Source organism: Carassius auratus, chromosome 23 (genome assembly GCF_003368295.1).
Source record: "Carassius auratus strain Wakin chromosome 23, ASM336829v1, whole genome shotgun sequence".
Taxonomy (NCBI): domain Eukaryota; kingdom Metazoa; phylum Chordata; class Actinopteri; order Cypriniformes; family Cyprinidae; genus Carassius; species Carassius auratus.
Genome location: NC_039265.1, coordinates 542,473 through 556,344, shown reverse-complemented (window position 1 = coordinate 556,344; position 13,872 = coordinate 542,473). Strand labels below are relative to the sequence as shown.

The 13,872-nt window shown below is 37.4% G+C and overlaps 1 protein-coding gene across 1 annotated transcript in view; it reads right to left on the bottom strand.

Annotated features, from left to right (window-relative positions):
- Positions 1 to 953: 953 nt before the first annotated feature.
- LOC113040925 (FERM domain-containing protein 4B-like) overlaps positions 954 to 13,872 on the bottom strand; it is a 75,458-nt gene continuing 62,539 nt past the window's right edge. Inside the window, exons 12-23 of the mRNA XM_026199136.1 lie at positions 13,710 to 13,786; positions 12,753 to 12,891; positions 12,085 to 12,223; positions 11,682 to 11,815; positions 10,957 to 11,073; positions 10,218 to 10,446; positions 9,213 to 9,269; positions 8,808 to 8,946; positions 8,118 to 8,282; positions 7,154 to 7,938; positions 4,573 to 4,708; positions 954 to 3,021 (exon numbers count right to left, since the gene is read on the bottom strand). Coding sequence (XP_026054921.1) covers positions 2,934 to 3,021; positions 4,573 to 4,708; positions 7,154 to 7,938; positions 8,118 to 8,282; positions 8,808 to 8,946; positions 9,213 to 9,269; positions 10,218 to 10,446; positions 10,957 to 11,073; positions 11,682 to 11,815; positions 12,085 to 12,223; positions 12,753 to 12,891; positions 13,710 to 13,786 — 2,205 coding nt within the window. The 3' untranslated portion in view covers positions 954 to 2,933. The remainder of the gene's footprint in view (positions 3,022 to 4,572; positions 4,709 to 7,153; positions 7,939 to 8,117; positions 8,283 to 8,807; positions 8,947 to 9,212; positions 9,270 to 10,217; positions 10,447 to 10,956; positions 11,074 to 11,681; positions 11,816 to 12,084; positions 12,224 to 12,752; positions 12,892 to 13,709; positions 13,787 to 13,872) is intronic.

The window sequence follows — 13,872 nt, the reverse complement described above, 5'->3', positions numbered from 1 at the left end:
AGCTTGATGTCATCAGAAAAAATCTTTGTTTAAAAAATGGTTCCTAATGAAAATGATTAGCGACTCCCTTTATTGTTTTAAATGGACATAGAACACACTTTATGAATATTGAGAATGTGACATTTTGATTTTCAGAGGATTTTTTACATTTATGTCTAAATGAAGTAATAAAATCTCACCAAACCTGTCAAGAACGTCTCTGGGTTTTATTTCTCAAAATCAAAATAAGAAAATCTGGTATACTGATACTCAATTTTAATTAATTTAATTAAAGAACATTGAGCTTATGAGCGGATAAGATTGTTCATATTGTATCGTTACATTATTTTCATTCTAGTTAAGCATTTTATGTAGAAAAAAAATGTGAAAAATACTGTTAAAGACAGTAAATTATTAGCCCCCCTATGAAATTTAAAGGGATAGTTCACCCAAAAATGTAAATGTGATGTTTATCTGCTTACCCCCAAAGCATCCAAGATGTAGGAGACTTTGTTTCTTCAGTACAACACACACTGAGATATTTAACTCGAACCATTGCAGTCTGTCACAATATACTCTAATTTAAGGTCTCCATTTGCATATATATAGATATATATAAAAAAATATTAAAAAAAAGAGACGGTTGAGTTAATTATATTACCAGTTGTGCAGCAAATGAACCTGCAACGAACATACCATTGACATGGCAGCATGAATTATTAGCAAGTGAAGTCTTGTTGGTTGTCAAACTAGAATGAATCATAAAAAGTTCGTTGGATTAAATGTCCTTGGAAAGCATTTTAGATAATGTCCAATACAAGCAAATGCAGGTAGGAAATGCCTGTCAAGACGTGTCTTAACACTTCCTGTCAGCAGCATGTTTCTTTATGAATCGACCGGGTCTGAGTCAGTTTTCCATCTGTAACTACAGAAGGGCAGTTTGAGAAAGATGTCGTAATGTAAAAAGACTTGACTCAATACACACCTCATTTTTTATTCACATCTGGCTGGAAAATTAGAGACGTGTGTTTTCAAGGAATGACTAGTTGATGGTTTGCAATGAAAGGTGTGCGGAGTCAGTTTCACATTCAAATTGTACACTTTAAAAAAACACCAAACAACTTTCTAAAACGTGTGCTTTTACATCACATGCTTCTAAGCCACAAATACAGGAAATACAAATCGGTACATCAGACGGACACATTCAGAGCAGGAGATCTGGGGGATCCTACATGGCACATGGGCTTTCGTTCATGAGGCTTAAAGGAATGTTTCAGACTCAAAACAGCTCCAGATTGATCTGTGACAGCTAAAAAAAATCAGTAATACATCAACACAAGACTAGGTTAAACATTGCAATAACACTTTACAATAATCAGTTCATTTTTAGGTAATCCATAATGCGCAATACATTTGTTACTGTATTTATTAATATTTTGTTTATGTTAGGTTATTGTTGAATGCTAGTTCCATTAGTTAATATTAGCAGTGTTAATTAAATATTACTATACTAGTATGGTTTTAATGTTTTGAATTAATTTTATTTTTATTATTATTTTGTATTTATTTTTCTAAATTTTGACATTTTTTTATTTATATTTAAATTGTTATTTACTTATATATCATTTTGTTATATATAAATATGTGTGTGTGTGTCTTGTCAAATTTCAGTGCTTAAAACCTATTTTAGGTAATTGTCAAGAAATTTTAAATTAAAAAAAAAAAAGTTTAAAATGTAATATTTATATTTTATTACAGTTTTACAGCTCAAATAGCACAAATTTGTAGGAAAAAAAAATTAAATAAGTGCGACTTTACACATTCTCTGTGGCATCCTACCTCGACGTCCTTTGTAAGTGCAGTTGTGTACATGTGTGTGTGTTTAGACACGCAGAGCACTGACACACACTGAGGAATGAGCAAATGATGTACTAATCGACAGCATTCTTCAGATGCCGTTCCACAGCTCAACCTGTGCTGAACCGAAACATTCCTTTAAGAACATTGAAGTTCTTACAGTATTCTTTTTTTTTAGAGCAGAACTAACGTCTGGATTTTCCAGGGTCTTGTATCAGCAGTCTTGCAAAGCTTAACTTCCATCAAGTGCTGTTCTAACAAGAATTTGTGCAGGACAAAATATCTACAGTATTAACCAAGCAAACCACTCACTGGTCATGTAATGGTACACAATCAGAGTGCATATATGCACTTCTACAAGCACGTACAGCTCAATAAATAAAAAATTCAATGGGGAAAAAAAAACAGCCACTCAGTCGTATTAATATTTACATTATTTTGTTCTTGCAGTGTTTTTAGATTTCAATATTAATGTTCAAATCTATCACTGACGATAAAAAAAAGGTCCAAAAGGTCATGTGATATGGCTAGTTTCTTCACTCTCTCAGAAACTACTGTATGAGATGACATTCACTAAGTATGCACATCTCGTTTGGTTGATTTATTTTCTAATGAACACTGATGCTCTGATAGTTCTGGGGATTTTACGTGTCATTTATTCAGCTATTCATGACCACAGCTTTTCTCAGGAACACATCCCATTCTGAGGCACAAGAGAATCAGGTCCATGTTATCCACATCTGTCCGTAAGGTGCTTCGGTTTCCTTCTACTTTCTGTTGTGCCGGTATGTGGTTTGGTCCTCAATACAGCAGTCGTGTTTCTGTGGTATCAGCATGTGCTCTGTGACGGGACTGACCTGTGGAATCAGCTATTCCAAAAAGACACTTCGTTTGTGGATCGTTCCCGTCCTAGACGTTGAGGTCATCTTTTAAAAATCGAACATTTCTTTCATTGTTTCTTTCACTGGTTTAGAAGTAACGCTCGAGGATTCAAGAGAGCATGACAAGAGCTTTTAAATCGGTAGTGTCAGTGCAAGTCTCTGACGTGTACAAGATCAAATCATATCAGTGAAAGACGACCTGTCCTTGTGTGTTCTTCAGTGGTCTGCATCCGAACAGCTGGCCATGGCACCGAACACCTCTATTGGCTCTGATGTGTGAGAGGCGGCACTTTCTGATGGGAACCTGCCATGAGAAAATACCAACATTACATATCAAATAAAATCAATTGGTGCTATTTAACAGGTTAAATCTAAACCAGAGAGTGTCTTACTATTGGAGAAAGCCTAACGGTAAATTTGGATGACATATGCCTTAATAAACAATCACATTATAGCCTTGACATTATTGGATTTCAATCAGAATTGTGTGACTCTCAATCCCCATTTACAGATATCATAGGAATGAATGGGAAGTGTTATAAGCTGAATCCCATCTTTCGCAAAAATTTCGTGACTTCTCTTATAAAATATTATTTTTCAGTGTAAACTCTAAAAATAGTTAAATACAAACTGTTTATTGTAAAACATGTTGAAGGTTAGCCAACAGGCTGTTGATTCATTAAACGATAAGCTGTTTCCTCAAGAAGCCGTTTATTCAGCGTAGTGAAGCCTCTCCTCCATTGACATCCATTAAAGGGGGGGTGAAATGCTCGTTTTCACTCAATATCCTGTTAATCTTGAGTACCTATAGAGTAGTACTGCATAAAAATGTAAAAGTTTTATTATATTCATAAGAGAAAGATAGTCTGTACCGATTTTTCCTGGAAAAACACGACTGGCTGTAGGCGTGATGTAACACCGTGAGGAAAAACACATCCAAAACAAACCATGGCTAACAGTCAGATTCAGTCGTTTATTTATGATCCAGAATCAGATCCCGAGGCTGAAACTGAACGAGAGCAGCAGCAACGACTCGCTCCGAGCGGGGCTCGAACCCGGGTCTCCGATGGGAGGTGGACGCACTAACAAGGAGGCAGAGATATTTGAAGCAGTTTTACTCACCGCCGCTGGTTCCAACACACGATCGTGACCCTTTTTCGTTGGGATTGCATCATCCTCAAGAAATAAACTATACGCAAATCCGTCGTCAAACTGGGCCTTGTTTGTAAAACAAGCATCTTCGAAATGCAGGGGAACAAACAAAAACACTTGCACAACTCTGTTGATGCTCTGTAAAAATAAACTCTCTTAATGCTGTTTTTGGTAATCTGTGCAGGGTTGTCTTGCCCTGGCAACCAAAAACACACTCCTTTTGTGACATTTCGCGACGCTCTCGCTCTGATCAGTGAAGTCTGTTGTGCTCTCAGTGCTCTGCTATACGGGAGTGCGCGCTCTTCCGGCAGAAGTGCCTCAGGACCCATATAAGGAAATTCCGCTCCATCTAACGTCACACAGAGCCATACTTTTTGGAACAGAAATACTCCTTCAAATGTACAACTTAATTTTTGAAACTTTGTCCATGTTTAGCATGGGAATCCAACTGTTTAACAGTGTAAAAAACTCAGTGTGCATGAAATATCATTTCACCCCCCCTTTAAAAAAACCTGCCTCTGGTCTCCTTTAGTGTGTTCCACCAATTTGGAAGGGTTAGCATTAGCCGTTACTTTTTTCAGCTTGCAGGCTTGCCATAAACATATATGCATATCAAACCTAGATGGACTGAGGAATATACCTATTATGAATACACCTAAATTGTTGGTCTGTGGGTCTTGTCCAAAGTAGTTTTCGTTCTCACCTGTTGTGTGTAGGACTGCGACTGTATGAAGGACTGTAAGCCCCAGCGCTCAAGGGACCGTCTGGCAGTTCTCCATCAGTCAGACCCATGGCTAAATTATTCTGCCAGTTTCCCCCTCCACTGGCAGTAGACGACACTAGTGAGGAAGAGAGGTGTGATATGGTCAAGTAACATTAACTTAAATTTCATCACAAGAGAACTTTATCCTTTATTTTGATAACCCACTTTTGATATTCTATTACATTTTATAAGGAACTTTATCTCAACTAACTTTTAGAGTATTAGCAGACTGTTAGGATTAAAAAAAAAGTTGAGGTACTTGTGAAGTTACCTATGGTCAATAAATAAATATATGGAGAACACCTTTGTGGAGCGCTAGTTAGACTCTTACACTTATCTTTGATTTGTAAAATGTCCCGCGACTTACAAAAGAAAACCCACCACTTCAGGTCAACTTTACACCAGGCCATTCTCTGCAGACGTATTTCAATATTGCGAGGGAAAGAGAGATCTGATTGGTTATCCAGATACGTAGGAAAGTAAATTGATGTTGCCAAGTGTAAACACAACGTGTTCTGATTGACTGGTGATCCAATCTGCTTTATTAGATCACAGTGATCGAATGTTAAATGCCAAGTGTAAACACAGCCTTTGTTAGTTGGTTAAGTTGTGTTTGATCAGGATTGGAGCTGAACTTTGCAGGAAGGTAGATCACCAGGAAAACGATTGGGCACCCCTGCTACACAAGTCTTCAACCCTGCTCCTTGAAGGCCAATATCCTGAAGAGTTTAGCTACAACCATAATCAAACACACTTAAACCAGCTAATCAAGGTCTTCAAGATCACTTAAAAAAAACTTAGCCTATGTGAGCTGAAGAAGGTTGGAAATAAACTTTGCAAGACATTGGCTCTCCAGAAAAAGGGTATAAGACCAGATGTGACTCGATTCCTTCCTTAAGTGCACATCTACAGGATTTCCTGGCCATTTCATTGACTACTTGATGAAAGTTCAATGATAGTACTAGCAATCATAGTACTCCACGCTTTGATCCCAGGCCCCCCATCAGCTAAGGATGGCCCTGGCTGCATGCTAAGTTATCACTCATTCCCATTGCACAAGGGGTGCAGGACAAGTTACGTGCCAAAGTTTACTAGAATTTCAAATCGCTCTGGCAGTCAACAATAAATCAATATCTAACTCCCTCCTGGTTCATTTCCACTGTGCAATTTACTATAAATCAATTCCTATAGTCCTTTTAAATTTGTTGAATACTGAGTTTGAAAGTAATCGTTTTGGTCTTACCAGGCAAAAATGCCAAAAACGGGGGACAACTGGAACTTTTGGCTTGAGGGTGGTCTGTACCACTCAGGAGTGATAATTCAGCTAAGGGGCCCATAATGAATGGTTTGTACAGCACCCAACAATTGCTTACTGCAGCCCTGCACCAGAAAACTTGAAAACTACATGGTATTAGTGTTGAAGCAGGGCTGGAACAAAACTCCAGGAACTGAATTTGACACCCCTGGGATAGATCGATTGGAGCATTATTTCAGCCAATGAGCCAATGATGAACGGTTTGTACCTGGCCAAACAATTGCTTGAGTCGCTGAGATTGGAAGTAATAGTTTTGATTACACTAAAAGACAAAAATGTCACCTTTTGCCTTGAGGGTGGCAAGGGCTGGCTTGGGAATGATCTAGATTAGTGGTTCTCAAACTCAATTTTGGAGGGCCACAGCTCTGCAGAGATTAGCTCCAACCAGCTACAACTCACACCTGCTTGTATGTTCCTAGTAATCATGAAGACCTTGATTAGCTGGATCAGGTACGGGTTTCTCGATAACGATTGATCTTAATGCTTAGTAGTGAAATTAATAAAAAAGAAAATGAAAACAAGTCTTTTAAGAAGTGTAAAATAAAGCACAAATCAAATCCTTACATTATAAACACGTTGCACTTGATTAAAGTTAAAAGTGCAATCTTCTGATTGTCCTGCAGGTGAAGCATAAATCGATCTTCTTACGATGCACGTAGGACTTTACGATTACGCCAGAGCACTCGTAGATCTACAATGATTTTCAAGTGCTACTTAAGTTAATATGCTTTTGGGAAACAGACTGTAATATTAATTTCAGTCGTACGATAGTTTTTACATACCTCTTAGGCTTACGAAGCTTTTGGGAAACGTAGCCCAGGTATGTTTGATTAGGGTTGGAAAAAAAACTGCTCAGAGCTGTAGAGAACACTGATCTAGATCAAACGAGAACATTATTTCAGCCAGAAACCTGGTATTTTTTTCTGTTGAGATGTTGAGATTGGAAGTAGTAGTTAAGGTCATACTAAAACAGGGCCACCAAAAAGGTGTAACAATGCAGCTTTTGACTCGGGGTTGGCCTTGACTGGATTGAGAAGGATCCAGGTCACTTGGGAACACAACTTCAGCCAAGGGGCCCATGATTAATGATTTCTACTGGTCCCAACAGGTGTTTACTGCTTCCATGCACCAGAACCTGCCATTTTGTTGCCCATATGCTTGATTTTACTGATAGTCTGCAGTGTGTGTTTGAGGAACTGTACTTACCTGAGGAGAACGAGTTGGTTCGGCTGGAGTGGCTGAAGGGTGCGGGCAGTGTCTGGTAACCCAAGCTGTGCTGGGAACCTCGGTCATATTTGTAGGTGTACACCAGCTGATAAGTACCTGGGTCCCTGTGCCCAGCACTGCGATTGTACCATCCCTTTAAATGCTCCGCCACCAAAGCCTTGTACATGTTCTTGGTCAACACTTCATTCAAGGGTCCCTGTCTTCCCCTAGGGGGCCTCACAGTGGCGTATGGGTTTTGTGACAAATTATCCGAGCCCTCTATTCCATAATGTCTATTCCGACTACGACTCTGGTACCCATGTGCTGGGTAAGTGGGGTTGATGTTATAGTGACCCTCTAGTTCGCTCTCATAGACGTACGCTCCATTGGAACAAGGCTCATATTCGAAGCCGGGATACCCAGTCACATAGTACGCGGTGGGGCCATAGTGATTCTGCTGGTAGCCATAACAGCTGGAACTTTGAGGGACTAAGTTGGGCATGCTGCCCGTATTGCCGTAGATCTCCACTTTGCGGTGGAGCCGGTAGTCATGGGACTGAGAGTCCAGCATGCGGCGGGGAGGAGTGGCCGAGCAGGGGAGACTGTAGTCCATGCTGGACATGCTGGTATAGGACGAGCAGTCATCCAGCACCTCAGTGCTGTTGCTTCGGCGGGATGGAGACAGTGGGAAGGCTGACTTGTTTGCACATTGAGAGTGGAGAAGTTGTGACTGGGACTCCAAACTGCCACTGCGGTGCCGGAAACCATGGATGTGACCTTCTGACCTACAGGGCACAATAAATATCATTTATTTTGGTAAAATAGAATGCACTGAATACATAAACTACTTGCATGACTAAAATTCAAACAAGTATAAACTACTTGTCGCCACCACAATTCTAGGGTGTTGTATGTGGTTGTGAGAGATTTTTTAAGGTGTTTTTACTGGACCAAGTCAACTCACCTGAGTTGGCTGTTGCTGTAAGCGCTACGGGGCATGACGGGGGTTTGTGGTAAGCTGCGGGGATCCTTTGGCATTCTGGGTAATGTTTTACATGGACTGCTTTGGGCAGAGAACACCTCTCGGGGGATGTAATAATGGTCCGGGCCTTGGACCTGATGATCTAATCTGAATTCAAACAGAGAGAAGAATACCTCTGATGAAAGAGAAATATCCAGTGATGATTTGATGTCACATACTGTAGAGGCCAGAAGGCTAGAGATATAGTATGAGAAATACATTTACTTTTATGGTGCTTTTCTGTCTTTTTTGTAATACAACTACTACTAATATTTATTATTATTAAATGTTAAATAATTAATATGGATTACATCATCAAATCCATATAAAATCTAATAACAGTATTGCCATGATGAACATTATTCATCGTGGTAAAAGTTGTATATGTCAGAAAAGAATAAATACTTTACAACAGAAATATATATAAAAAATAAATAAATAAATAAATAAATAAATATATATATATATATATATATATATTTTTTTTTTTTTTTTTACACTTCTATAATATAAAAATAATTATTTTCATAATTATAATTTTAATAAAATGCAAATAATATTTTTTTTCGAGAGTGACCCAGACAATTTTTTCATGAGATTCAAGCCCAGCGTGTCGTACTATGAGTATCACACCTGTTAAGATCTCTGTCGTGGTGTGTGTCGCTGGATGAGGATCGTCTCTCGGTGTTGTATTCCAGGCCGGATGTTGACAGAGGAGGACTGAGACACGGGGAGCACTGGACCGAGCGGGAACGCGGCCTCTGGCCATCATCTTCAGAAAACACAAATATAGTTTTTGACTGCTATGTTTCCTGCTCTGCCACATTTGATTGCATCTGGTTCAAATAACACTTTATAAATTCATCATTGGTTCTGCATGATAAATGATCTATTATGAGTGTGTTAATGTGCATGACTCAGTGCCTACATTAGGGAACACTGCTGATGGAGAAACACTGGAAGTGAGGTAGTGAGTTGTAATAAATCTTAATTACAAAAGCAGAGAGCTGATAGTGATTTCGTAATCGATGTCATTACCGTCATCTAGAGGAAGACTTTCACACAGGGAGCTGCACTCAGACTGAGCCAGTTCATCTATGGAAGAAAGAGAAATGATGTTATGTTAATGAAACACTACAGAAATTAAATCAAACATCCAATTATTCAGTCACATATATTGTAACGTAATTAATTAAGCCCCATTTTTTTATATAATGAATTACATTAAATAAAAGAAATGCACAGCCTGATAAATGTATATGTACTACATGTAGTCACAATCAGTCACAGTAAAATTGCAGTGATAATTTGTTTTGTGTGGGGTTATTTTCTGTTCATGTATTTCTTGCTTTAGTTCTTCCTTCAGATGGACATGTGCTGAAAATTGTCTGTATTGACAAGCATTTATGATAAACTACAATATACTTTAATGTACTTAACATCAAAACTTATGTCATGTATTTAATTCGTAACGTCCGTAATAATAAAGTTGCAAATTCGTACATTTAAAATATATTTTCTAATGTTATACCAAATAACAAGCTATAATTAAAATTACTATAATAAAAATGAAAACTAAGTACTTTACGTACTTTACATGCTTTTGTATGTTAGTCAACAACACATCAAAATAAGTTTGCTTCTGTTAAACACTATAAAATATTATTACATTTAAATAAATGTACTTTTTAGTAAAACATAATGACAGTATTATAAAATACACTTTTTAATGCACTACTGTGTATCTCTCTTTAAGTCACTTTAAATGGCCTTTTATTTCATTGATATTATAATATCTGCACATACGGTTTCTTAAAAATATACTTTTAAAATTATAATATACTACACTTGAAGCACCTAAAGTGCACATTCAATACAAAAGGGATAAAGTATTAAACCTATTCTAAATTAATGATAATGATAAGACTAAGGATTTATGAGGATGATGATGATGATATGACTTAAAATGTTTCTTGTTTTTACGATTGACAGGGTGTCCTTGAGCTGGGATGAGCCACTTCAGCAAACATCTGTCTGACATACCGGCTATGATCACAGAAGCTCTCTGTGTGGGTTTCTGCCCTTTCTTCAGTCTGTATCGGTTCATTTCGTCTTCGATCTCCTGCAGCTTTTGCATGGCGTCCAGACAGTTCCTCCTCCTCTTTTTCCTCACTAATTTAGAGATGTCAGGCTCAGCAGCGAGCTTCTTGGCCGCCTCCACGATTTTCTGCTGCAATGCAAAGCGGCTCTCAAAATTTCTGAGGTACGGGTCCTAGGAAAGAAAGATTGCCATTCAAAACAATGTTGATTGTATTGTATTCTATTCATCTGTCTGTCGTTACGAGTGAGAAGAGTCATCAATATTTGTGGTTCGTTTTTTCAAAATGCAAAAATATGCTTTTGGCTTTTGCAGTATACTTTTATACGCTTTTTTAGTATACTAACGCGTAGATTGCCTCAAAGCTAATACAGATGATTTATATCCCATAAAAAACAACCCATCATGATCTCATGGGGTCTTTAAGGCAGCAACATTAAACAAATATATTCTAGGTTTGTTCTCAATCGACATTTGTGGTTTGAAACCACGAATCAATAAACAGAAGGAAGAGGAAGATCAGTCATTCCACATACAGACACACGTGAGCTAAACATGGCACGTTGGCATTCGACCAGCTCAGGACATCTTTAGCAATAGCAATAGAGCCAAACCCCCAGTGTCTGATATATTATTGAGTCCTCTACTTGGCCACATTGTTGTGTGCCAGTGTTTCACACTAACCTCATTATATGGGAAAAGGTCGTCCAGTTTGAAGGCCGTCCCGACTCTCCTCCGAACATGAGGAGGGGTTTCACCTTTGATGAGGGGATACTCTTTTGGGAGTTTGCCAGTGAGTTTCTGAAAGCAGATAAAACATCCTGTAAATGGGTGAAAGTTACAAAGAACAAGCATGGGTCATAATTCATAAAATAATAAATAATTTGCATAAAGAAAATGAAACCAATTAGGGCCAGTATGATTTTCATTAATGCAGTGGGGGGAAATCATTCTCAGTACTGCGAGCATAATGACAATGTGAGATGAAAAATCATCTCGTAAATGTTTGGGGTCCTCAAGATTTTTTTTTTTATGTTAAATTACAATTTAAAATATGGTTTTCTATTGTAATATATTTTGAAATGTCATTTATTCCTGTGTTAGAAACAACAAATTTTTTTTGATCTAAGAAATAGAAAGTAATTTTCTATTCTTTAATGCGTTGAAATAGAAACCTTTAGTAATTATACATGTCTTTACGGTCACTTTTGACCAACTTTATGCATCCCTGCTGAATAAAAATATCAATTTCTTTAAAAATATATACAATCAAACAAATTTTGTCTCAATATAACTATTTTAATACATAGTGTATATATGGTAATTCTGTTATTTATTCGATTTGTTATGTAATAATGTGATCACAACACATAAAAAAAAGACAGTATATTTGACTTGTTTGCTCTTACAGCCTCCCGCAGGCATATTTCCTTCAGCTCTGTCAGTTTTTGGCTAAGTATATCCTGGATCTCGCTCTCTCTCTTTCTCAGCTCCGCAAGTTTCTCTTTTTTCTGGTCGTCGTTCATTTCAGAGTCAGCCGAACCTGTGAAATGAATGCATAAAATAGTGCATGCTTTCATTATGGCAGGCAATAACAGGAAAAAATATGACGTCAAGACTATTTGAAGTACATAGTCTATAATGAAAGAAAAGGTTTGAGAGGGAGCAACACAAATAATAGGACAAGAATCCATCAGAGCAGCAATTCATATTTTCACAAACATGTGAACGGAAATACATTGACTCCTGGAAAAACAGAGGCTGACTCAACCATCACATCTCATCCTGAGGATCAGATCAGAGCTCATGTACCTGTTGAAACCAGACTCCCGTTACTGGCCATGATGAGCTGATTCTTCACCCCTGCGCTCAGTTTGTTCATCTTTGATGCTCCGTTCTCGTTCAGGTCAGCTGCAATGTCTCCTAAACTCCTGGCTGTGGTGATTTTAGCCTGTTAATTGATATAAATAGGGTATAGGATTTTAGATTAACCCTATAAAGTCTGCTAGGTAAGGCCTCTCCATGATTGCTGACTTCCTCCTTGAGAATAAAGTACATATTCTCACTATATCAGCCATAAAAACCTTTTTTTGTATTATTTTTTTTTTATATAAACAAAAGTATACTGAACTTTTGGACAAAAATGTTCCATTTATTTTTTTTGCTATTATTTCGAAGGGTTAAAAAAATGATTTGTTATCTTTCCTATGGGTTACACAAGCGTTTGTTTTTTTACAGTTCCTGATCAAACCTGAAAGCATGAATATTAATGAAACACAAGACAGAAGACCGTGGGTGTCGAGCGACTATTATTAAGAACAGGAGATGTTTCATAATTCTGGAATGGTGTAATGCCTGATGTAACTTTTTGGATTTGGATCTTGTCCATCCATATGAACCCTACTGTTCTCTTATAGATATAAGTATATATGAGCAGCCTGATTGATCAGACCTCATTGGCCGTGTGTATGCTGACTTACCTTGCTCTGTTTCCTGTTCAGATAGAACTGATGTTGGCTGATGGCCATGACCCAGATGGTTTTGATCAATGAGTGACTGGCATACCAAGTGTGGATCACCAGCCCCGTCTGGCCAAATGTGCGTTTAGTCACTGTTCGTCTGCACACACACACACACACACACACACACACACACACACAATGGTCACTGGAACATATTCAGAGAGGAAACTGGAAAACACTTGAATTCACACTCTGTAAAAATAGCAACCAACACATTGCATACTAAGACAATTGTTTTAACATTTAGTAATGGTTTTTATTGCCTCTTAATAATCAACTTGCATTTATAACACTAAGAAGCATTATAATATTCCTTGACAAAGGTTTACAAATCTTCAAGGTTTTTATTTTCAACATTTTCTGTTTCTAGTAGCATTATATAAGGCCTAATGTGTCTTAAACCTTTTAAAGAATTACAATACAAATTTAAATTGGATTCATATATTGTTATAAATATAATGAATATACAATAAACAAATTTAAACTGCCATTCTTAAAGTTTGGGGTCAGTAAGATCTACTTTTTAATTAATTAATAATTGCATTTAGCAAGGAAGCATTAAATTAAAAAAAAAAAAAAAAAAATAGTTCCAGAAGATTTCTATTTGAAATAAATTTAGATTTTTGGGACTTTTACTATTCATCATCTTGAGCAGTAAATCAGTAAATTAAAATGATTTCTGAAGGATTGCTTGACACTGAAGAAAATTCAGCTTTGATCACAGCAATAAATTGCATTTTACAATATATTCAAATACAAAATTGGTATTTTAAACTGTAATACTATTTCAGAATATTTCTTTAAGAGACTTCTTACAAAAAATATAAAAAATCTTACTGGCCCCCAAAATAATATATGATGTGTGGTAGAATCCAGCTCATGATCTCTTATTCAAACACTTCCAGACCTCCTCACCTGTGAGGGTCATTGACCTCCACTGCAAACTTCTTCTCTCTGAAGTACAAGTTCTCCAACTGCTTCCACTGGAAGAGCTAAATCAGGAAAAACAACATGTGAGAGAGAGTTTGACGAGCTGATCTCTAGAGCTCACATTGAGTGACTACACCTCGCTGCTCAA